The sequence below is a fragment of the Salvia hispanica genome, chromosome 4 (genome assembly GCF_029641045.1).
Source record: "Salvia hispanica isolate PSC_SH4W2 chromosome 4, Shi_PSC_v1, whole genome shotgun sequence".
Taxonomy (NCBI): domain Eukaryota; kingdom Viridiplantae; phylum Streptophyta; class Magnoliopsida; order Lamiales; family Lamiaceae; genus Salvia; species Salvia hispanica.
The window spans coordinates 31595532-31621882 of NC_142695.1; the positions used below are offsets into that span (position 1 = coordinate 31595532).

At 33.9% G+C, this 26351-nt stretch overlaps 2 protein-coding genes and 1 pseudogene across 2 annotated transcripts; 2 read left to right on the plus strand and 1 right to left on the minus strand.

Annotated features, from left to right (window-relative positions):
* LOC125194987 (respiratory burst oxidase homolog protein C-like) overlaps window positions 1-18810 on the minus strand; it is a 39261-nt pseudogene extending 20451 nt beyond the window's left edge.
* A 908-nt stretch (window positions 18811-19718) lies between these two features.
* Window positions 19719-20354, plus strand: LOC148928455 (uncharacterized). The gene has a single exon (XM_089056679.1). It carries the CDS (start codon window positions 19719-19721, stop codon window positions 20352-20354), a length of 636 nt encoding a protein of 211 aa, XP_088912805.1.
* Window positions 20355-20820: 466 nt separating this feature from the next.
* Window positions 20821-21336, plus strand: LOC125194988 (uncharacterized). The gene has a single exon (XM_048093198.2). The coding sequence runs from the start codon at window positions 20821-20823 to the stop codon at window positions 21334-21336; it is 516 nt and encodes a 171-aa protein (XP_047949155.2).
* Window positions 21337-26351: the final 5015 nt, after the last annotated feature.

Here is a 26351-nt window from a genome sequence, read left to right on the forward strand (position 1 = left end):
TCACTTGTTGTTGCGCAAGACGTTGGTGATGACATAGATGGAGATGAAGTTGTAGGAGATGGAAGAGGAGCACGAGAAGGTGAGGGCGCGAGCATGGAGGTTTATCGGTGGCAGAACGGAGTAGGGCGTCGCCGAAATGTAGGTGTTTTGATTCTGTGTGAGCAAATCTGGATGAAGCGTGAATCTCCCATAGAATATGGTTCCAAAAATGCCCTTCTTAATTACTTTTTAATTAAAATATGTAAAAATAGTTAAGTCATAGAATTAATTTGATGTATTAAGATGTGTGGCTGAGATTTGTTCTCTAGTTATATACTTAAAATTAGTTAAACATTGATCACTCCTCTATATATATATATGTATATATATAGAGAGAGAGTAGTGATATGGGGAAAGTGCCCCTTAAGTATATAACTAGAGAACAAATCACAGCCACAGGATCAAGAAAATCAAGGGCTAGTTTTAACACATGAGATTTTCGAATTTGAAGGAGAAATCAGTTCACTCTATCACAAATTTACTTCACTATACAAGGCGGGGGTATAATGGACATTTCACTAATAAAATTAGGGTTAACAATTGAATTAATTTCTCATTTGCAGAATTCATCTCCCGCCATCAGTGCTCTTCCCGTCGCCTCCATCCATAGTCGCCGTCGCTTCCATCCACCGTCGTCGTCGCTTCCATCCATCGTCACCATCGCTTCCATCCATCATCGCTGCAATCGCCGTCGCCTCCATCCATAGTCAAACAATGAATCCAAATAGAAAGATTTTTCAAAATGTATGTTGTTCTACTAGTTTCTGATTTAGATTTCTCATTCTTATCTAGATTTAGTTTTGAGAATTCTGCAAATCCAAACGCCGAGAATTTTTAATAAGTGAGATATGTAGTAGTTTATTATGGAATTCAAATTGAACAGAACAAATGTTAGCTTACAGTTAATTAACTACAATTAACTACTTCTATGTTTTGTGTAGGTTTTGATCGACAGAAAAAAAGAAAAACAACAACCGTAGACTCCGATCGTGAGTAACAACTACCTGCTCTGTTTTTCATTTAGTGAAGTATTACATTATTAGTGTGAATTGTTTGTGATCTAAGCTTATTGTGCTCTGTTTTTTCCATTTCAGTGAACTAAAACATGCTTACAGTGAAGTATTCCAGTGTTAGAGTGAAGTATCTATCATTTATGCTTGTAATGCTTTGTTTTTCCATTTCAGTGAAGTAAAACATGGTTAGAGTGAAGTATTCCAGTGTTAGAGTGAAATGTCTGTGATCTATGCTTGTAGTGCTTTGTTTTTCCATTTCAGTGAAGTAAAACAGTGTTAGAGTGAAGTATTCCAGTGTTAGAGTGAAGTGTCTGTGATCTATGCTTGTAGTGCTTTGTTTTTCCATTTCAGTGAAGTAAAACATGGTCAGAGTGAATTATTCCAGTATTAGAGTGAAGTGTCTGTGATCTATGCTTGTAGTGCTTTGTTTTTCCAATTCAGTGAAGTCAGACATGGTTAGAGTGAAGTATTCCAGTGTTAGAGTGAAGTGTCTGTGATCTATGCCTGTAGTGCTTTGTTTTTCCATTTCAGTGAAGTAAAACATGGTTCGAGTGAAGTGTCTGTGAACTATGCTTGTAGTGCTTTGTTTTTCCATTTCAGTGAAGTAAAACATGGTTAGAGTGAAGTATTCCAGTGTTAGAGTGAAGTGTCTGTCATCTATACATGTAGTGCTTTGTTTTTCCATTTCAGTGAAGTAAAAAACAGTGTTAGAGTGAAGTATTCTAGTGTTAGAGTGAAGTGTCTGTGATCTATGTTTGTAGTGCTTTGTTTTTCCAATTCAGTGAAGTAAAACATGGTTAGAGTGAAGTATTCCAGTGTTAGAGTGAAGTGTCTGTCATCTATGCTTGTAGTGCTTTGTTTTTCCATTTCAGTGAAGTAAAACAGTGTTAGAGTGAAGTGTCTGTGATCTATGCTTGTAGTGCTTTGTTTTTCCAATTCAGTGAAGTAAAACATGGTTAGAGTGAAGTATTCCAGTGTTAGAGTGAAGTGTCTGTCATCTATGCTTGTAGTGCTTTGTTTTTCCATTTCAGTAAAGTAAAACATGGTCAGAGTGAAGTATTCCAGTGTTAGAGTGAAGTGTCTGTCATCTATGCTTGTAGTGTTTTGTTTTTCCAAAAGTTAAACATGGTCAGAGTGAAGTATTCCAGGTTTTTTTATATTGGCACAAGTGTTGCTATTGATTTAGAGTGACACTTAATTAACCTTTCATTTTAGTGAAGTGAAATGTGCTTAGAGTGAAGTATTTCATGGTTGAAGTGAAGTGTTTGTGATCCATGCTTATAGTTTCTACAAATGGCAGGACAACTATTAATCTTTTGAAAGTTGTTGATATACTTAAAGAAAGACGAAGAGAAAGATGTAGAGCAACGAAAGTAGAGGCCAAGATGATGATTGGAAGCTTGGCGTCTATGAAGGCGAAGATGTACCAATTTGATATATTCATAACATGTTTCATTTAGTTCATTGTAAACCGTATTCAGTTCATTTAAATTCAATATTATGTTTAGAGTGAACAGATTATGCTTAGAGTGAAGTAACAACTTGGAGATAGATGTGGAAAAATTATTGTAAACTTCAAGCTTTCATGCCCATTTGTATGAAAATGATATAGTTCATAATATTTGTCATTATATCAATATAAAGCTCATCCGTTTTAATTAAATTAAATATTATGTTGACTATTTACTTCACTATAGAGCATATTTGTTTCACTATAGAGCATATTTGCTTCACTATAATTCACTGTAAAGTTATTATACTTCACTATAAACATATAATAGTTCACTATATGCACAATATACTTCATTGTAGTGAAAAAATAGTAAACTATAAGGCATGTTCAATTTACATCACTATAAGCACAATATATTCCACTGAAAATGAAAAAAATAGTAGACTATAAGACATGCACAATATACTTCACTTTATGCTCAATATACTTCACTTTATGCCCAATATACTTCACTATATGAAAAAACAGTACATCATTAGAACATTACACTTTATGCATAATATACTTCACTTTATGCTCAATATACTTCACTTTATGAAATATTAAAAATCATATTTATTTTACCGGAATGAAAAGACAGTACACCATAAGGTATGCTCAATACTTCACTATAAGCATTTAATAGTTCACTATATGCTCAATATACTTCACTTTATGGGCAATATACTTCACTCTATGAAAAAGCAGTACACTATAACCAATATTCTTCACTCAGATATTAAAAATCATTCAAAAGTGAACTAAACATTCTACAAAGTGAACTATTTCTGCCAGATTCTCACTGCCTCTGTTTTGTTTTGTCTTTCATCTTTTTGCAGTACCTCAAAGGATTCACGATGAAGGACGATCGATCAGGAACCGAATCTGGAAATCATGCTTGACGATCGATTAGAAATCGGAAAATCACGAATAGGATGAACAAATCTGGAATTGTGATGAATCTGAAATCTGGAATTGAATCATGTGAATTCACGACGAAGGACGATCGATCAGGAATCGAATCTGGAAATCATGATAGACGAACGATTAGAAATCTGGAAATCACGAACGAGATGAACAAATATGGAATCATGTGAATTGACGAAGGACGATCGATCAGGAATCGAATATGGAAATCATGCTTGACGAACGATTAGAAATCTGGAAATCACGAACGAGATGAACAAATCTGGAATCGTGATGAATCTGAAATCTGGAATCGAATCATGATGAACAAATCCAGAGGATTAACGATCAGGAATCGTGAATTTTGGAAGAAATCGTGAATTGCGAAGAGCTAAGAAAATCATGAAAATATGGTGATGGTGAAGAAATCATAAGTTTGATTTAGTAAATTGAATTACAAAAATGCCCTTGGGCTATATTTAAGCAATAGGATAACTTAAGCCATATGATTAATTTGAAGTATTAAAATGTGTGGCTGGGATTTATTCTCTAGTTATGGACTTAAAATTAGTTAAACATTGATCACTTCTATATATATATATATATATATATATATATATATATATATATATATTGCTAACTCAATACCTAATTGCTAACTACAACTAAATAATAGCCATTAGATATTCAAATTAAGGGCCTAGATCATCAACCAGGAAATATCAATACGATTAACAAAAAACGTCAATAAAGCCATAGGATTAATTCCATAAAATATCAATAGGGGTATTAATGTCAATTAACTATATGTTTAGTTATAACTAACTTTTAAAAGAAATCCCAAAACTTTAAATTCATATAACATATATCAAATTAAAGATAATTTTATAAGGATTCCAACGATATCATATATGCATACGTTCCGACGTCAAAATTTGAAAAAAAATTCAAAAATTTTTCAATTTTTTCGTAAAGCAGAAATGTCAACATACTATATAAAATATGTCAATATAATACATGTAGAATGTCAGTATAAGCAATGTGTTAACATTCTTAAAGCATCGTGTTGACATTCTCAAAGCATTGTGTTGATATTTCCGAAACACTGTATTGACATTTTCCTCTAAAACCCTAATTTGACGTTTTTTTTTAATCTTTTTTTATTTTATTAATAAAAACGAAAATTACACGTGGCAAATTGTAGACCACACGTTTTCTAAAATTCTATGGCCTTAAATTAGTTGTAGTTAGCAATTAAATGATGAGTTAGCAATTGATCACTCCCCTATATATAGTATATATATATATATAGGGTCTTGTTAGGTTGAGATTATTTAGCTAAATTGAGAAATGAGATGCAATATGGGCCACTCATCCAGAATATTTGTGAAATGTCAACAACATGTAGTTTATGTCAACAGAGGGGCATAATTGTAATTTTATTAATTTTATTTATTTTATTTATTTTTTTAATTTTTTTTTAATTTTGTTTTTAATTTTTTTGTTCGTTTTTTTTATTATTTTTTTTAATTTTTTTTTTCAACTATATGTACAATTCATGTCAACTACACATCAAATGTCAACAACTTTATTCAATAAATACTATTTGACATGAATTGTATATGTAGTTGACATTATATTGTGTAGTTAACATGAATTGTATATGTAGTTGACATGGATTATACACATAGTTGACATTATATGTGTGTAGTTGACATGAATTGTGTGTGTGGTTGACATGGATTGTACACATAGTTGACATTATATGTGTGTAGTTGACATGAATTGCATATGTAGTTGAAAAATAAAAATTAAAAAAAATAAAAAACGAAACAAAAATGAAATTTTTTTTTTTTTTTAAATTTAAAAAAAAAATTAAAAAATTTTTTAAAAAAATAAAAAATAATAATATAATTTTTTTTAAATAAAATAATAAAAAATTAAAATTAAAAATTAAAAAAAAAATATTTATTGAATAAAATTTACTATGATATTACCATTCTGCCCTTTCATAATTAATTAATCTAAAGATATTTTCCATGTGGAAAAATCTAGACCACTCATTTAATAAAAATGAGTGGCTGTTATTGCATCTCATTTCTCAATTAGCATAAAAAATCTCAATTGATCACAATCCTATATATATATATATATGTATTCAAATCATTTTCATATCTTTTGTCCTTTTTCCTTCTTATTCCTAGCCCCACGATTTTGTCATCTGATGGTTAGATTAATGTCACGTGTCATTTAATAATGCACATTTTCATTCTAATAATGCACAACGGCTAATAATGCAACATTATAGACTAATAATGCACATTTTCATTCTAATAATGCACAACGGCTAATAATGCAACATTATAGACTAATAATGCATTGATCACAACCATCCAATTCAAGGATCCAAGGGCTAAGATTAAGAAGGAAATAGGACACTTAGGGTGCAAAGGAGCCTAACGCACCCCTATATATATATATATATATATATATATATATATATGGGAGTGTTATATTGCTAACTCAATACCTAATTGCTAACTACAACTGAATAATAGCCATTAGATATTCAAATTAAGGGCTTAGATCATCAACCAAGAAATATCAATACGATCAACAAAAAACGTCAATAAAGCCATAGGATTAATTCCATAAAATATCAATAAGGGTATTAAAGTCAATTAACTACATGTTTAGTTATAACTAACTTTTAAAAGAAATCCCAAAACTTTAAATCCATATAACATATATCAAATTAAAGATAATTTTATAAGGATTCCAACGATATCATATATGCATATGTTCCGACGTCAAAATTTGAAAAAAAATTTAAAAATTTTTCAATTTTTCGTAAAGCAGAAATGTCAACATACTATATAAAATATGTCAATATAATACATGTAGAATGTCAATATAAGCAATGGGTTAACATTCTTAAAGCATCGTGTTGACATTCTCAAAGCATTGTGTTGATATTTCCGAAACACTATATTGACATTTTCATTTAATCTTTTTTTATTTTATTAATAAAAACGAAAATCACACGTGGTAAATTGTAGACCACATGTTTTCTAAAATCCTATGGCCTTAAATTAGTTGTAGTTAGCAATTAAATGATGAGTTAGCAATTGATCACTTCCCTATTATATATATATATATATATATATATATATATGACACTGTGAAAATGACAACACTCTTAAAATGACACTGTGACACCACGCTAGACTGCAATATTATATATGCTAGACAGCAATAGTATAAACGCTAGACTGCAATCTATAGATTGCAGTCTAGCGTATTGGATATTGCAGTCGGGAAAAGTTGCAGTCTAGTGTATTGGATATTGCAGTCCGTGAAAATTTACCCTTGAGCAATTTTTATGATTGCCACATGGCAGCTTATTATTCGTCCACATGTACAAATGATTGGCTAGGAATGGTGGTATGGTGTTACTTTAAGAGGTGTTGTCATTTTAACACAATCATATATATATATATATATATAGGGGTGTGTTAGGGTCCTTACAACATCTTAGTGTAAAACACAGCACTAATCACAGCCCTTGTGTAACACCCTTTACTCGGTTAGTTTTAACCAAGTAAGTGGTGTCACATTCTGGTACGATCGATGAAGCCTATTTAACCTGCAAAACTTTTTTTTTTTTTTTTTTTTTTTTCCTACACACACCCAACATACAACATTATTATATAAGTAACTAAACATGTCAAAACAACCATTTTCTACTCTACATGACATAAGTAACATTAGCCGGTTTGATACTTATTTACAACCCTTTTAGCAAAAGAAGGCTACGTAACCTTACACCTCCACACCAACTATATACAATCAAAAGTTAGCCTAAGCATGCCACGTGAAAACTCCAACTGTACCAGCAAAAAGGGGGTAGTGACTCGACACGTGCAGCTGCCAACAAGCGAGTCCACTCGCTACTATACTCTGCAAGAGGGAGAAGAAAAGGGGGGGGTGAGCTTCAACAAGCTCGTAGTGTAAACGCATTCCAGAAATCAATCTCGAAAGACTTCAATCGATATCACTTACACAAAAATCAAATTATCACTTGGAATGCTACTCAATACTTATTCATTTTTCATGTTCATAAACCCCTATAGTTTACCAACAATTTATATAATATCTCCCGAACTATTTAGATCAACTATGCCACAAACACCATATATTAGTCACATGATACTTTCAATAACAACCAATTACCACCTGTAATTCAAAACCATATGGCACAAACATAGCATATCATCATTTCAGCGGTCAAATTCTTTCATCAATCCACAACATATGCTTTAAGAAAACTATTTAGATATCCAATGCATAAAACATCATTTCTCAATCAAATATCACATTCATATCACATTCAGCTCCCAAATTATGCTTAGCGATGGACACGGGTACACGGACACTATAAGCAACCCGATGAGGGCCTCTGTCATATCCACATCTGGGTGAGATACTATCAGATGTTGTACATCTTTCGTATAGCCTATTATAAGGCATCTGGGTGAGATACTATCAGATGCTATATATCTTTCGTATAGCCTATCATAAGGCATCAAACATGTGTGCAGTACTGCTGTCCTATGGCATGCCAACTATACCCTGTGATTCACTCAAGCAATGAGGCATAACAACTAGTCCAGATAGCTTTCACATTATTCAACACGTATAACCCTATTACTCATCAATCCTTCCATTCTTTTTATTTCTTCTTTTTCTTTATCTCCATCTTTTTTTCTAAAATTATAAAAATCCTATATTTATCTCTTCTATTCTAACCCCAACACATACATATAAAACTATTAACTATAAAATTTCTAATTTTCTATTTCTTCTAATGCTGGGATATTACACCTTGGATCATCAGATTGGATGGTTGTGATTAGTTACATTATCATACTAAAAATCTACATTATTAGCCGAGGTACATTATTAGACTAGAAATATACATTGTAAGACTAAAACTGTACATTATTAAACTAAAATGCTACATTATTATCCGAGCTACATTATTAGTCTAAAATTCTACATCATTAGATGACACGTGGCATTAATCTAACCGTTAGATCATAAGATCCAATGGACTGCAAGTGTTTTGAGTTTTACTTATACTTAGCGTTCTGACCTGAATACATCCCTATATATATATATATATATATATAGTTGTGATCAATGTCAAACCAATTTTAAAGACCGAACTAGAGACCAAATCTGGGCCAGATCTAGTTTTTTTGATGAGATGTGCTGCTGTGAAAATTTTTTCTGCTTCATTACTAGCTCATTTTACTTCATTGTATAGGTTTATTACTTCATTTTGTACCTAATACCTTGAAACTACAACATGTTTTTACTTGCTTCCAGTAGGTTTTGAAATGATTCAACATATGTTTCATTCAAATTCATTGACGTGGATTTTTGCTTGATTAACATTTAAAAATGCAATTTATTCAAGTGAGTTTATTACTTCATTCAGGAACGTTATTACTTCATTGGATAAGATTTTTACTTCATTCCAGTAGGACTTCAAATGCTTCTACACATACTTTATTCCAATAATTTATTACATTATTCCATGTGTTTATTAAACCAATATTAGCGCCATGGCGGTGGTGATAGATATTATAGAGAGAAAGAACGGCACGCGACGGTGAAACCACATTTACGTACTGGAATGAAGTAAAAACCTACTGGAATGATGTAAAAACCTACTAGAATGAAGTAATATATTCTGGACGAAGTTAAATCTTCGTAACATGTTAGTATGACTTATTTACCTTCGGATGAATTAAAATAGGCTCGTGATGAAGGCGAAAATAATTTATAAATTTCTGTATCTTATCCATAAAAAACTAGATCTAAAAGCCCTAATTTGGTAGGGTTCGGTGGTTTGGTCTTTAAGAGTGGATTTGTGGATAATGGGACTCTATATATATATATATATATATATATATATATATATATATATAGAGTTGTGATCAATGTCGAACCAATTTTAAAAACCGAACTAGAGACCAAATCTGGGCCATTAGATCTAGTTTTTTTGATGAGATGTGCTGCTGTGAAAATTTTTTCTGCTTCATTACTAGCCCATTTTACTTCATTGTATAGGTTTATTACTTCATTCTGTACGTAATACATTGAAACTACAACATGTTTTTACTTGCTTCCAGTAGGTTTTGAAATGATTCAACATATGCTTCATTCAAATTCATTGACGTGAGTTTTTGCTTGATTAACATTTAAATATGCAATTTATTCAAGTAAGTTTATTACTTCATTCAGAAACGTTATTACTTCATTGGATAAGATTTTTACTTCATTCCAGTAGGACTTCAAATGCTTCTACACATAGTTCATTACAATAATTTATTATATTATTCCATGTGTTTATTAAACCATATTAGCGCCATGGCGGTGGTGATAGATATCGTAGAGAGAAAGAACGGCACGCGACGGCGAAACCACATTTACGTACTGGAATGAAGTAAAAACCTACTGGAATGAAGTAAAAACCTACTAGAATGAAGTAAAAACCTACTAGAATGAAGTAATATATTCTGGACGAAATTAAATCTTCGTAACATGTTAGTATGACTTATTTACCTTCGGATGAATTAAAATAGGCTCGTGATGAAGGCGAAAATAATTTATAAATTTCTGTATCTTATCCATAAAAAACTAGATCTAAAAGCCCTAATTTGGTAGGGTTCGGTGGTTCGGTCTTTAAGAGTGGATTTGTGGATAATGGGACTCTCTCTCTCTCTCTCTATATATATATATATATATATGTATATAGAGTCCTATTAACCACAAATCCACTCTTAAAGACCGAACTAGAGACCGAATCTTGACCACATGATCTTGAATTTGATGGATTAGATTAGATAATCAAAGGTTAATTTTCGCACTTCATTATATACTCAATTTACTTCAATGCGGGGGTATTTTTATAATTTCATAATTAGGGTAAAAATTTAAAAATTTACTTATGCCCGCTCACGCAATTTCGCTGCATCTTCTTCTCTCCTCTCTCAAAACTTCTCTCCAAACCTAGTTCATCTTCATATCTTCATCTTCCATCAGTTATGGAAAATATAGAAAGTAATCGAAGCATAAAAAATGAAATGGCAATGCCTACAGAGTTTCTTGCAGGACGCCTTGATAAATATAAGCCGACCAAATCCCGGAGATACAAAATGCCAGGAGCAATACGCGGCGGAGTCCAGAGCCATGAGACTCCATTGCCGAATTTGAGATCGCCGCCGTACGAATTCTCCGGCGATTATCCTATTTCTTAGCTGCGGTGGAACGTACGAGAATATTCCATGTTTGCCTATTGATATGTCGACCGAAATTTGTATAGAGGCGAAGTGGAGATTAACTGAATTGACACGAGAAGCTCTCCATCAATTTCATAGTAATTGATTTGCTTATACAGTTAGGTTTATTACCAAAATGAAGTAATAAAACATGAGAATGAAGTAATAAATTGATAAGATGAAGTAATATAAATGATATGTTTTCCTATTAACTATAATCTAGTTAGTATGAAGTATTGAATTCATATAATGAAGTAATAAATTATGATAATGAAGTAATATAAATGAAGATCATATAAATGAAGTAATAAGTAATATAAATGAAATAATAAGTAATATAAATGAAGATCAGTTGGGATGGACAGTCAGGCAAGTATGCCACTGATATAAAACATGCAAACTATTGTTAGTGGAAAATTAAAACAAACAATTTATGCCTACAAATTTAGTTCAGTATAACAACAATTTAGTTCATTCAGCTGTGTTATTACTTCATTATAACAACAATTTAGTTCAATAAGAGTCGAATTGATGGCATACTTTAATGTGCAAACAACACATCAGTTAAAGATGTTACTTCATTATAATATTTTATTACTTCATTTTTACTGTGATTTACTTCATTATTATGTATTATTACTTCATTTTAGTAATAAAACCTACTGTATAAATAGATCATTTATATTACTTCATTATCATAACTTATTACTTCATTATATGAATTCAATACTTCATACTAACTAGATTATAGTTAATAGGAAAACAAATCATTTATACTATTACTTTATTATCATAATTTATTACTTCATCTTATCAATTTACTATTTTATCAAAAAGAATATGTAGTTCATTTTAATGTGTTATAACAACAATTTAGTTCAATAAGAGTCGAATTGATGACATACTTTAATGTGCAAACAACACATCAGTTAAAGATGTTACTTCATTATAATATTTTATTACTTCATTTTTACTTTGATTTACTTTATTATTATGTATTATTACTTCATTTTAGTAATAAAACCTACTGTATAAATAGATCATTTATATTACTTCATTATCATAACTTATTACTTCATTATATGAATTCAATACTTCATACTAACTAGATTACAGTTAATAGGAAAACAGATCATTTATACTATTACTTTATTATCATAATTTATTACTTCATCTTATCAATTTATTATTTTATCAAAAAGAATATGTAGTTCATTTTAATGTGTTATAACAACAATTTAGTTCAATAAGAGTCGAATTGATGACATACTTTAATGTGCAAACAACACATCAGTTAAAGATGTTACTTCATTATAATATTTTATTACTTCATTTTTACTGTGATTTACTTCATTATTATGTATTATTACTTCATTTTAGTAATAAAACCTACTGTATAAATAGATCATTTATATTACTTCATTATCATAACTTATTACTTCATTATATGAATTTAATACTTCATACTAACTAGATTATAGTTAATAGGAAAACAGATCATTTATACTATTACTTTATTATCATAATTTATTACTTCATCTTATCAATTTACTATTTTATCAAAAAAAATATGTAGTTCATTTTAATGTGTTATAACAACAATTTAGTTCAATAAGAGTCGAATTGATGACATACTTTAATGTGCAAACAACACATCATTTATATTACTTTATTATCATAATTTATTACTTCATCTTATCAATTTACTATTTTATCAAAAAGAATATGTAGTTCATTTTAATGTGTTATAACAACAATTTAGCTCAATAAGAGTCGAATTGATGGCATACTTTAATATGCAAACAACACATCAGTTAAAGATGTTACTTCATTATAATATTTTATTACTTCATTTTTACTGTGATTTACTTCATTATTATGTGTTATTACTTTAAAGCGAATTGACTGTATGGAGTGTTTTAAAAACGAAGTATTTTTTTCTTTGTTATGATTTATTCATATGTCAATGTTGATAAAGTTATAACCCCACTGATAAAGTTATAACCTCACATAATAAGAGAGTGAACTAAAGTACTAACGCACTTGAAGTTCAATGAAATAAAAATCTTTTGATGAAATGATATACTTGTTGAATGATGCAAATGCACGTATGAATGAAGTAGTGATCACTCTTCCTCGTCTGCTCCAGAATCATTTAGACTAATAACCTAATTGAATGAAGTGATGAAACTATTTGAATGAAGTGATGACCTAGTCAAATGAAGTAATATAGAAAATTAAATCATGAAGTAATAACCTAGTTGAATGAACTAATAATCTAACTGAATGAAGTTATAGCCTAGCTGAATGAATTAAAATCGAAATCGAAATAATGACGATTTCCACACCGCTCAGCAGTTTCTTCATCTTCTCTACCATAGACAACAACTACACCATCTGTTGCAGACTTAATTTCGCCGATCGCGTACAAGCAAAAATGATTTGGTTGTCGATTTGTGGTTACAGATGAAGGAGGAGGCCAGATTAGATATTGAGCAGGAACCGATTTTATCTGGCTACTATTATACTTCGATTTTGTGCCTTGATTCGATAGAATCAGCTCTCGCGAATCACGTCTCAATCAAATTGAGCAACCACAGCCTCCCCAGCGACATCCTTTACGATTTAATTTTAGGGATTTTAGTTGATGATTTGAGGGCGGTGAAGGAGAGGGACCCTGCCTGCATCAGTTTCGCACACTGTTTCCTAAACTTCAAAGGCTTCTCCGCAATTCAATCTCATAGAATAGCGTACAATCTATGGTGCAAAGGCAGGAAAGTGCTGGCTCCGCTAATACAGAACAGGGTTTTGGAGGCCTTCGCGGTGGATATCCATCCTGGGGTGAGGATCGGGAGCGGTATCCTTCTCCGAGACAGTAGTGGCGTAGCAAAGGGAAGGCAGCAGTGAGATGAAGGAAGGATGGAGAAAGAGAGATTTGATCTTCCAAAATTACCCTTTTATCAATAAAAAAATAAGATAATATGTAATTATTAATAACCATCAGATGTGATTAATGGATGGATGAGATTTGGTCTCTAGTTCGGTCTTTAAGAAGGGTTCGACATTGATCACAACTCTCTCTATATATATATATATCGTAAAAGTCATATTGTTGGTTCAACTTGCACGACAAAAAAAAAAAGAGTAGTGAACGTTCTATAAAGGATAAAATTTTACCATATGGAAATTGATATTGTCGTCGAAGGGAAGGGCCACCCCTAAGCTAGTCCTGTTCCTGAGCCAAGTAATGGTGTTGCGACACATTGGCAGCAGAATCAACACCATGTTCAGCTTCAGCGTCTCGGCCGCGCCCTTTGCCGCACACACGCAGTGCCCCATCACCTCGAATGCGGCTTCCCAGTGCCCCATCACCTCGAATGCGGCTTCCTTTTTGTAGTGCAAATATTTGTATGCAAAAAGCTCCGCCATAACTGCCATCCACACCGCCATCACCCACAGCCTCTTCCAATTGTCCTCCACAAAATACGCTGCGCCTCTCCGCCACCTCTTCAGCGCCTTGTCCTCCCTCCGCATCAGCTTCTCGCTCATCATCTTGCTCAAATTCCGGGCCTCTTCGCCGTCTGACTGCTCTGCCCCTCGCAGTAGGACCATCTCCAAGTTTTCTATCTGTGGATCAGGATCATAGTCAAATGATTAACATTCAATTTCTTTCTCCAAGTTTTCTGTACGTGGATCATAATCAAATGATTGATTTCAATTTGTTTGAGTTTATAAGTACTCTCGGTCCCTTTGTATACGCTGAGTTGTATTCTTTTTGGATTGTCATGCTGCAACTGAGTTATTTCACCTTTTTGCAAAAAAACAACTTACTTTTATCTCGTTCACTTTATTTTCCCATCTCTTAACTCACTTTTAACACATTTTCTTAAATCTCGTGTTGAAAAGAAATGTATCTTCTGCAACCTTTTTTCCTTTTCTACTTTATTCTCCATTCACGAACTCACTGTTAACACAATTTTTTAACTCTTGTGCTAAAAAGCAATGTCTCTACTATGGAGGGACGGAGAAAATATTTAATACTATCTTCGTTCCACAATAAGAGTCAAATTTCACTTTTACCATGAATGATGACTTCTCTGCATTATTCACTCTCTCACTTTTACCATTTCTCTGCTTTAACATTTATTATCATTTTTATAAAACGAGTGCAGAAAAGTCAACGGAACTCCTAATGACAGATGGGGAGAGTATATATAAGTGACCCATTGTTCACTAATTTATTCAACCATATTTTTCCATTATATTTCTTAAAATGCGTGCTCACACAATATATGACTCCTATTATATATAGGTGGAGGTTAGAAGATTGATTGAATTCCCATGATGAAGCCGAGATTTTCGGGATCTAATTCTTCCATGATTAGTCGTGCATATTCATCTGCCTGCCTTTCTATGTCGGACAGCTTGTTTGCCGAAGCACTCAACCATATAATCTGTATACAGGATACATAAACACTAGTTTTAGGGTCACTTTTTCCTATTATAAATCACCGGTTTTTTCAAATTTAAAATCTAGGAGTTCCATCCTAAAATTAATTTTGTGTTTGGAGGAGTGGACCATTAAAATTATATTATAATTTATATAGTTATTTTTATTTCACTTGCCAACAAAAGCAACAATATCATACTAATGTGAATTCGAATGTACATCGCCGAAAGCTCACATTAACATAAAAAGAGAAAGAGATCATACCTCCCTGATTTCATCTTGAGTGATCCTGCCATCTGCATTTTTGTCAACCCTGTATTGAAAAATTCAAATTGCCATTACTTGAAGATATCTCTTGTTGTGTGTGTGTCAGTGTGTGTACGTGTGTATATATAGGGTTTGAAATGAGAGATTAATGAGAATCCAAGATGAATGTCACTTACATGTCAAAAAATATTTCAAGGCGAGAATCGAAACTTGGATCAACTAGTTGAACCCAGAAATCATTGAGTTGTGCTTTGTTGATGCACTCGCCGGAGATATTCCTCTTCCGCGCAAGCACGTCGAACAGTTCTCCGTCGAACTGACTCGACTCCTTCACTCCTACACATCAAACAATTGAATTAATTCTTGATATGCATAATAATTTGTGAATCATGCTAAGAATAATACTCTCTCCGGTACCCATGAAATGTCACATATTTGACCGGTGTAGGTTTTAACAAATTGTTTGACTTTATAAAGGAAAGTTGATTGAAAAAGTTAGTAGAATGTGTACCCCACGTTTATATATTAGTTTTATAATTATTGTGAGTAGAATGAATTAGTAAAATGTAGAGTCCATTTATTAAAAGCAGTAAAAGTGAAATGAGACATTTATTGTGACATGTCCAAATACATAAATATGAAACATTTAATAAGGATCGGAAGGAGTATATCAGCCTTTCATTATACCAATGCATTCGCCAAAGAGCGCACGTGGCAGCAGCCCATTGGTGGTGTGCGTGAGCCGGTTGAAGCGCGTCTCCACGTCGGTCCAGGCGGCGGTTCCACCAGTCTTGGTAATGAACTTGAGTCCCGTGAGAGCCTGTGCGGCGGCGGACATGGTTTGGCCGAATATCCTTGCCGGCTGCGAGTCGCACCCGACACAAGTAATACACTTGAGCTCATTCTTCACTCTTACCGAGCCGTCGCCCTTGCTTTGCGTCTCTGATTCTATAAACTCTATACTCTGCTAATTCATTAATGATAGTATATAGCAATTGATTTATGAGCAAATGAATGATCACACAAATAACAAAACAATGAGAGCGCTTTTTTGGAAGTGGTTTTTTGGTGCTCAATATATAAACATTAACTTCTTCTGACCATCCGTTTAAGATGTCTATTTTTAAAAATTAAATTGGATTATAGTTGAATTTGTATATGCTGAGCATTGTTTGATTTTTGCTTATCAACTACTCGATCAAATTTGCACAAAATATATCGTGATCAAGTATAATTGAGATTCTACCTACCGAAAATAATACTAGTACTTGTATATTGTGCGATCAGTATAACGTGGAGGAGTATTTTAGCTCAAGTATACGACTTAATTATTAGAATATTGATAATTATCTAATTCAATTAGCGTAATTGCAAAATTGAAGTACATTTTATTGTTATACGGCTGAAGCTTTGTAATATGTTACAAACGAGTACAAAAGTAGACTTTGTCTGCCTCAATACGATCCAAAAGAAAATTGAACAAAAAATATGTACTCATTAAAAATTACTGCAAGGAAATATGGGATTTGAAATTAAATATCACAAAATTAGCTGAGTCGACGAGTCATTTTTCCGTAAAACAAGATACATCACATTAATGTTCTTGGAATTAGCGTGTCATCTCCAAAGATGAAACGACCTTGTCTCGGATGTAGCAACACCACTAACAAATGAATTTCTTCGAACTAGATGATGACGATGGCCGAGGGCGGATCTAGCGTGTAGAGGCCAGAGGCAATTGACCCCCCTCAACTTCTATTTATACCTATATGAATCTAATCAAATGCAAACTCTAAATACGGTACAAACTCCAAACTATGATCTGGACCGTTGAAAAATGTCAACAGATGACAAAATAATGGCAACGAAAAATGTCAACACAGTGTCAACGGTTGATATTGTGTTGACATTGTGCGGACACTATGTTGACATTTTCTGTTGCTATTATTTTTCATCTGTTGACATTTTCTAACGGTCTAGATCATAGTTTAAAGTTTGTACAGTATTTAAAGTTTGCATTTTATCACTACCATATACCTAGATATATATACTCCCCCCGTCCCATAATAGATTTTACACTTTCCTTTTTAGTTATTCCACAAAAGATGTCACATTTCATTTTTTGGAAAAAGTTCTGTCTCACATTAATATAAATAGTACTATTTTCTCTCTCCATCTAACACACAAAACAACATCTCCTAAAATCTCGTGTCATTCTTCAATTATGCCATCTACTATGGGACAGAGGGAGTATAATATTATTATAATATGTTTCTTTTGTACTCCCTCTGTCCGCGAATAGGAGTCCCGGTTCACTTTTACCATAAATGATAATAAGCCACTTTCCACTAACTAATTCCACTCACATTTCATTTAAAACTAAGATATACAAGTGAGACCTCTATTCCACTAATTTTTTTCCACTCATTTTTCGTAATATTTTTTTAAAACTCGTGCCGTCCATAAATATGACTCCTAATAGCGGACGAAGCGAGTATTAAATAGCTCCCTAGTATTTCAAATGAAAAAAATACCAAAACTCCTAATACGAAAATCACTTAATTATTCAAACTAATTGCTTTTGAAAAAAATACCAACACGATAGTGTGTTAAAGACACCAAATGTAAGTCTTTGCCCTAGAAATTTATAGAGAAAAGGAGAAGAAAAGTTTTTAAAAAAAAGTCCAATATGTGAAACTTGGGATTATTGGAAGAAAATATACAAAATCCTTGCAAGTCGCAACTTGGACTCTGAGAGAAAAAGAGAGTATTCATTCAATTCCTATTAGAGGTTGGCCGCTGCTGGACTGTTGGAGGAGAAGGTATGTATAATTAATAATATCTCATCCCTTTTGTTTATGTATCTAATTTATCATACTTTATCATATTTGTGAAGAAGTTATGTATGATTAATAAAATTCCATCTCTTTATATGGTTTTATTTTTGTCTCTAATTTATCATACTTTATCTTATTTGTGTAAAATAATTCCATAGAACTTTTACATGTTGTTCTGCAGACGGCGGTTCTGCTAGTTATTAATATTATTATTTGATTGAAAAACTATGGCCGATATCAATTATAAAATTTCATTTTTGAATAACAGACAAAGAAATTTCTCAAAAGAAAAAAATTAATAGTAGAAGGATTACTATGAATCGGAGAAGGAGCAAGTGATAATCACTTAAAAAGAAAACATGTGGAAATCAATTTGGAATGTCTTCCTTCTAATCCTGGGCTTAGGAAGAAAATTTTCATTAATCGTCCTAATTACCGTGATAGAATTAGAAGACATTATCTGCAACAAGGCCTATGTCAATCGAAGGGACACGATTTTCCGAAGAAAAAAATCGACAACATATATCGACGCTTTGTTCCAAAATGGTTTGTGGAACATGGAAATTGGTTGGAATATGGTATTCCTAATACTGGAGCACAACCAAGTGGTGAAGTATTTGTATCAAAGGAATATTCTAATTGGAAGAAAAAAGAGAAATTCAATGAGCACAGAGGTCCAGAGAGTGCCCACAACAAAGCATGGAGAAGTTGTGAGGATTTGATGAAGCAATAACAACATATCCAATTTGCTTTTGCGAAGCAATCAACCCAAGCACGGAAGGATTATCGCACTCGTTTGACAGCTTCACTTGACTGTAACTGTTTTCTTCTATCTCAAGGTATGGTATTCTATGGTCACGACAAATTAGAAGAGTTCTGCTAGTTATTAATATTATCATTTGATTGAAAAATTACGACCTATATCAATTATAAAATTTTATTTTTGAATAAAAGACGGAGAAATTTCTCGATAGAAAGAAATTAATAGTAGAAGGATTACCATGAATCGGAGAACGAGCAAGTGATAATCACTCGAAATCAATTTGGAATGTCTTCCTTCTGATTGGGATGAAAATTTTGATTTATCATCCTAACTACTGTGATAGAATTAGAAGACGTTATCTACAACAAGGCCCGTGTCAACCGAAGGGACACGATTTTCCTCAGAAAAAAAATCGGCAACATATATCGACGCTTTGTTCCAAAATGGTTTGTGGAACATGGAAATTGGTTTGAATATAGTATTTAGAAAGATGCCGACATATCCAATTTGCTTTTGCGAAGCAATCAACCCGAACACAGAAGGATTATCGCACTCGCTTGACAAGTTCACTTGATTGTATCCGTTTTCTTCTCTCTCAAGGTATGGCATTCTGTGGTCACGATGAATCGGAAGAGTCTGCAAATCAATGCAATTTTCTTCAGCTCCTACGTTTTTTTGCTGATCATAATAATGATATTGAGAAGGTTGTCCTGAATAATGCTATGGAAAATCGAAAAATGATAGCTCTTGAAGTTCATAAAGATCTTATCTATGCTTGTGCTATGGAGACCACAAATGCTATTATCCATGAGATAGGTGATGAATTCTTTTCTATATTACTTGATGAATCTCGTGATATTTCAGTCAAGGAACAAATGGCGCTTGCTCTAAGATTTGTCGATTCGAAAGGATATGTGGTTGAAAGATTTCTTGGTATTGTTCATGTAAGAGATCCAACAGCTTCCTCATTAAAAGCGGCTATAGAAGTTTTGCTTTTGAAGCATAATTTGAGCTTGTCTAGAGTGAGAGGGCAATGTTATGATGGTGCAAGTAACATGCGTGGTGAATTTAATGGACTCAAGGCATTGATCTTGCAAGAGAACTCTTCTGCTTATTGTGTTCATTGTTTTGCTCATCAGCTTCAACTACCTCTTGTTGTTGTGGCAAAGAAAATACCACAAGTTGCTGCGTTTTTTAACTTGGTGAACAATATAACTTCTATAGTTGGAGCTTCTTGAAAGTGCAAAGATCTACTTCAGGAGAAGCTATTAGAAAGACTTTTGGGAGCATTTGAAAGTGGTGAACTCTCAACAAGCAAGGGTTCTAATCAAGAAAGAGGTCTTGTTGAGGTCTTCATAGCCCTGGTGATACACGTTGGGGGTCTCATTATAGGTCACTGATAAATTTGTCGATCATGTTCACTCCAGTTATTGAGGTTCTTCAAATCATTTAGAATCATTTTTGTTATTAGGTGTTGTGCCAACGTTTGAGTTTGCATTCATTTTGCACTTGATGACAACGATCTTGGGAATCACGAATCAATTATCTTTTGCATTGCAAAGGAAATATCAAGATATTGTGAATGCCAAGGCCTTAGTTGAAATAGCAAAACAATATCTACAAGATATGCGGGAGGAAGGATGGGAGTCTCTGGTCAACGAAGTATCTATATTTTTTTAGAATAATGATATTGAAATCTTAGATATGAAGGACATGTATAAGAATCTTGGCCGACCTAGAAGGAAAGAAGTTTTGACAAACGTGAATTATTTCAGGTTTGAGCTTGTTAAAGTTGTGATCGATTGGCAACTTCAAGAACTCAACAATCGCTTCAATGGGGCTAACACAAATTTGCTTCTATGGGTGTCTTGCTTTAGCCCAAAGAGTTCCTTTGCTGCTTTTAAAAGATCCAAATTGATTGAACTTACTCATTGTTATCCTTTGGAGTTCTTTGAAGTTGATTTTCGGTTGCTTGACAAAAAACTCAAGACTTACATCCGCGACATGAGATCACATGAAGAGTTCTCAAATCTTGAAAGTATGGGAGATCTTTCTCAGAGGTTAGTTTCTACCGGAAAACATATTGTCTATCCATTGGTTTATTTGCTTATAAAGTTGGCGTTGGTCCAACCAGTTGTGACCGCATCAGTTGAGAGGTATTTTTTAGCTATGAACATCATGAAAAGTTGTCTTCGTAATAAGATGGGAGACCTTGGATGAATGATTGTTTGGTTACTCATATTGAGAAAAATATATCTTCCAAGAACGATATTGAAAGGATTTTGAATAGTTTTCAAGTTATGAGACCTCGTCGGGAACAATTATAATTGTTTAGTTCATCTGTACATGTTTAATATATTTTATTATCTTTATCGTTTTATGTTTATTCATTTATTTGTATATATTTTTCCCCTTCTTGCACAATTTCTTGGCTCCGCCCCTGACGATGGCAGAGTTTCAACGTAAAAAGTATGCAGAGAGTGAGAGAAAGAATGTGTGCAGAGAATGCTTGGGGTGTGAAATATATGGAGTGTGATTGGCTAGTTTTCATCATTCGAAAATGATCACTATTTGCACTATATGTTGAATATTTGCATAAAAAAGATGCTTTTTGGCAAGGAATGGAGCATTAGGTTCGAAGACTGCTTAATGAAGGCATGAAAAGGAAACATGCAAAAAAGAGGGAAAAATGACAAGATGTGGAAGAAAATGAAGGAAGAAGGCAAAGAAGATTCAGTCTGGCCAAGTTGTTGGATTGACCAGTTTGAACCCGTCGAAAATGTGGTGTTGTGTTAATTTAAGGGTGTATCCAACTGATCGGGATGAAAATCCCAACCTAGCTGAGTCGTTGGCACGACTACCGGAACCTGGTATCAATAAAATTCCTCAACCCACTTCTACTGGCTAGTATAGTGGAGGTAAGGGTCGAATCCCACAGAGATGGACACGTTAGGATAATCGTGGTGATAGTTTGGAAGGAATTGGTGAGCTACCATGCTTTTGGGTTGAGACTCTACCTAGACAGGATTAAAAGTGGTACTCTACTGACTAGTGGGCGTGAAAGTGATCGACATGTGGTTGTGTACGTGAAAATAGTGGACAAGGTGTTTCAGAGACATGGAAAGTAAAACAGTTACTAAATAAGGCAATATGGAATAACAGAGGATATGTGGTGGTTGGGTGGCTACTCTGACAGGTCTGGAGGATACAAACTAAAAGTAAATGACAAAAGCAAAAAGTAACTAAAAAGTAAAAGTGGCCCTAGAAAAAGTGGATTGTGATGTTTTCTTCTTCAACAAGTATGCATAGAAATTAGATGAACACAAACTCCATGGATGAACTCAAATTTACAGCTTCAAACATAAGATCCATAAATTAAAAAGCTTAAACTCGAAGATCAACGGCTAATAACTCTAGATTACTCTTACTGACTCACATGCAAGGTGGCAACAGAAACGTGAAATGGAAAACTCATGCATAACTCCTTAAACCGAAACAAGAAACTCGAAATTTCAGTTGACAAACCCAGATCTAGTCTACTCAAACGAAAACATGTTTAAACACTTAGAAAATAAACACGATAACTAGATCTAAGCTATCTAGGCAGAATGAAACAGATTCCAACCAAAAGAAATGCATAAAACAAACTTCATTACTAAAAGCGTTTGGATCTCAACAAAATACTTCAAAAGATAACAAAAAGTCAAGTGATGCAATAGATCCAACGAAAGAAAGAAAGTAAAGATTTAAACTAAGAAAGCGATTAAAGATTGTTTTGCCACTCCGGGCAATGAAACTGCTACTGCTACGATATGAACTGGCTGGAACAATGGATGGTGAGTCTCCGGTGGACGCCTGGAACTTCAGGTGACCATGGCTGTGGCGAGGAATGAGAAGATGTGGACAATGCTAGAGGAAAAATGATCTTTTCCGAGAGAGAATTCTAACTAAGTGTAGTGGCCGAACTTAAAAAGTGCTTCTCTCTCTTCAAGTGGCTCCTTTTATAGGGAGGCTTGCCCTTACTTTTAGGGTAGACTTCCTTCGCGAAATGACTCCTTTGCCCTTGTTTGTGGTTGATTATCCAAGAAATCCTTCTTCTCCATCTCGAGCCTTCTTTCTGGCATGCATTCTGGTCAGTATTGTACCCTGCTAGCGCTCTTTTCACCTGAGTTGCCCGAACCTTCTCCTACTGATTGGGACCCTTTTCCGGCACACTTAAGCAACTTCTTTGCGGATAATACATGTAAATCACGACATACTGACCAGTAACCAAGGCTAAGAATACGACTTATCAAAATGATTAAAACCACTTCCACACACTTATCAAGGACAACTCTCACTTGCTACACACGCCCATATCTGCCCTTGGAGAGTGGAAAAGAAGGGGAATGTCTTTTGTTTGATATATTTATTAAAAAGACTTTAACTTTCCAAAAAATCACTCATCACTTTAGTTTAGTAGTTTAGTTAATTCTATCTCTAGGTAACTTTTCTCTCTTCCTTAAGAAGAGATATTTCAACTTCAAGGCTACCAAGATCTTTTGTTCACCATGGGTTGAAGCTTGTAGTAGATTTTAGTTTCTTTAATGCTTTAGTCCCTTTGTACCACTTGTGTTGAAACTTGTTTCCAACATTTTAACTCTCTAGTTAATGGTTGTTGGAGGATGATCTTTAAGAGCTTTGATGTATTTATTTCTCTAGTGTTAAAGCATTTACTCCTAGTTCTTGTGTTCTTTAGGTGAAATTCCTTGTCTTAAGCTTTAACGTTTGGTTCTTTCCTAGTTAATTTGTTGTTAGTGTTTTTAGCTAGTTGATTTTGTTTTTAATGTGTTTTATCACCATTGTTGAATGTTCTTAGTGTTCTTTATCTTCTTCCATGTTTCATTATGATTCAGCTACATGTGATTTAGTTTAGCTTTTAGGAGTCAAATAGTTTAGTCACTTTGAACATGTCACTTTCCTAGTTTCTAGCTTTCTTTTGGAGTTAACACTTAGTTTATTTTTGTTAGCCTTTTAACTTGGTCTCTGTTGCTTCTGAACTTAGGAGTGTTCATGCAAGTTGTTGCTTTGTTTCATTTCCGAAATCTTCTTATTTTCACCAAGTGTTAATTTTTCTCGTCATGTCTGAATTGCCAAGTTTGTCAACTTGCACAGTCTGCATTCCAGTTTAAATGCTTTCTTCATATTGCATTTTATTTGCACTCTTCGTTCCCACATTAGTTTAAGTGTTATTTATATTTCGTAGTTCAGTTCCCACCACCAATTTATAGCGTGGCGCCATCGCCAAAACCTTTCTAAGTGTGGAAATACATAACGGATGGAACCGTTCCTCATGGGTTTGACAGCTTAACTTACCATATGCTAATTAATAGTATTTTGGAAAGTGAGAACTTATAGATCTTGTTGAATAGGAAGGGACACGTACCTACGACACGCGTGCAAAATTCCTTCCTATCAGAGTTATTACCCTATTTATATTTGTAGTCCACTGTATTGGAGCCTGTTGGAGTCAACATAGACAACATTACGTTTGCCACCAAGACTTGTGTATAACCGTCGAGAGTTACAAACGTTACATGCGCCTTTCTGGGGCACGGTATGGACATGTTTTAGAGCATGAACCTAGACGAATGCATCTAGCACTTCTTACTTTATTGTTCATTTGAGGGACGTGCCTGGACGACACGATCAATGTGCAAGCATGTACATCTATGTGTTAAGACACGCATGTTTATTTGCCACATTTTGTTGGAATACATGTTTGATGCATGATTGGAGTATTTTAAATTTGTTCATTTTTATGGTCCAAAAAGATTAAGCTATGCACACATAATGACCAAACCTTAAGCCCAACCGCCATGCCCAAAAAAACAGTCAAGAGGCCACACAAAGAATATATAAGAACATGTTGATTGTGCATTTATATCACATAAAATCGACATTACAGAATAAAATCATACTTTGATGATTTCACATAGAATAAAAGTGGCCCTCTACTTCTCTACATGTCGTGTCTGAATGCTTGACCATGGATCTTGTAACCTATTTTCCAAACTTTAGATCTGACCTTCTTGTGGAGAAGCTTGTCAAATAATTTAAGGACTTGTCTTGAAGGAGAAGAACAAGATTAAGGCAATTTTCAAATACTTTATATACATAGTGGGCCGAAAATTTAAGTCTTGTGGAGGCTTGGGTTGTATGTTCTCCCTCATCTCCTATTTTTAAAGTGATGTCGTAGGGCCAGGTTAGGGATCTATGGAGGCTTGGACTTTACTAATTAAATTATAAGGCGTAGTTCAATTTAAACCAAAGGAATATTATCTTGTGTCACCATAGAAGAAATATTGATCATCCATCCAATCAAGGATTAAAAACAATTCAGATTACATATTTAATTAAGTTATTTCACATATTTAAGATAACGATATCCACTAATTAGGAAATTAGGCCAAGTCCACAAACTGGTCTTTGTCTATTACTTGGACCCGCCACCACAGCCAAGCGCTCGGAGCCATGGTGCCACCATCGTCGCATGCAAACACCACCGCCAAGGCTAGCCATTACGGTGCAAGACCGGGGTCTCCGATAGTAGGGACGGTGACCGAGATCCCACCGATATTCAGAGTATTACCAAATATAGGAGAGAGAGAAGAAGGAGATGAGAAAGTTCTTTGTATTAAGTCGAATGAATGAATTACAATGCCAAAGCAGCCTATTTATATGACTGCTTCTACAAATAACGACTCAAGTAACAAACTCAACTAACTTCAACTAATTAGTTGGCTAACTCGGATCCTCTGTGGACGCGCTTACGGTGGTTCTAACTTGATTTCCACATGTTGCATGAGCTCATGCAACACCTTATTCTCTTCTTGTCTCCGCGCTTATTCTTAGCTCGGTTTATTTCTTGTTTCACGTATCAAATCTCCCCCCCCCCCCCCTCACATAAACCTTGTCCTCAAGGTTGAAATTGAGGAAATTTTTCTTGCATGTCGTGGAGAAACTCCCAAGTTGCGTCCTCGGGGAAAGAATTCGCCCAATGTACCAAAACTTGTGTAGCCGGCATATTCCCTCATTTAACAAGGCGACAATCAAGGTATTGAACAGGCTCTAAGAAGGTGGAATTCCCCACTGTAGGAAGAGTACCATGAAGTTGAGCCAAAGGTCCCATTTTCTTTTTCAACAGAGAAACATGAAACACCGGGTGGATTTTGTAATCCGAAGGGAGCTGCAAC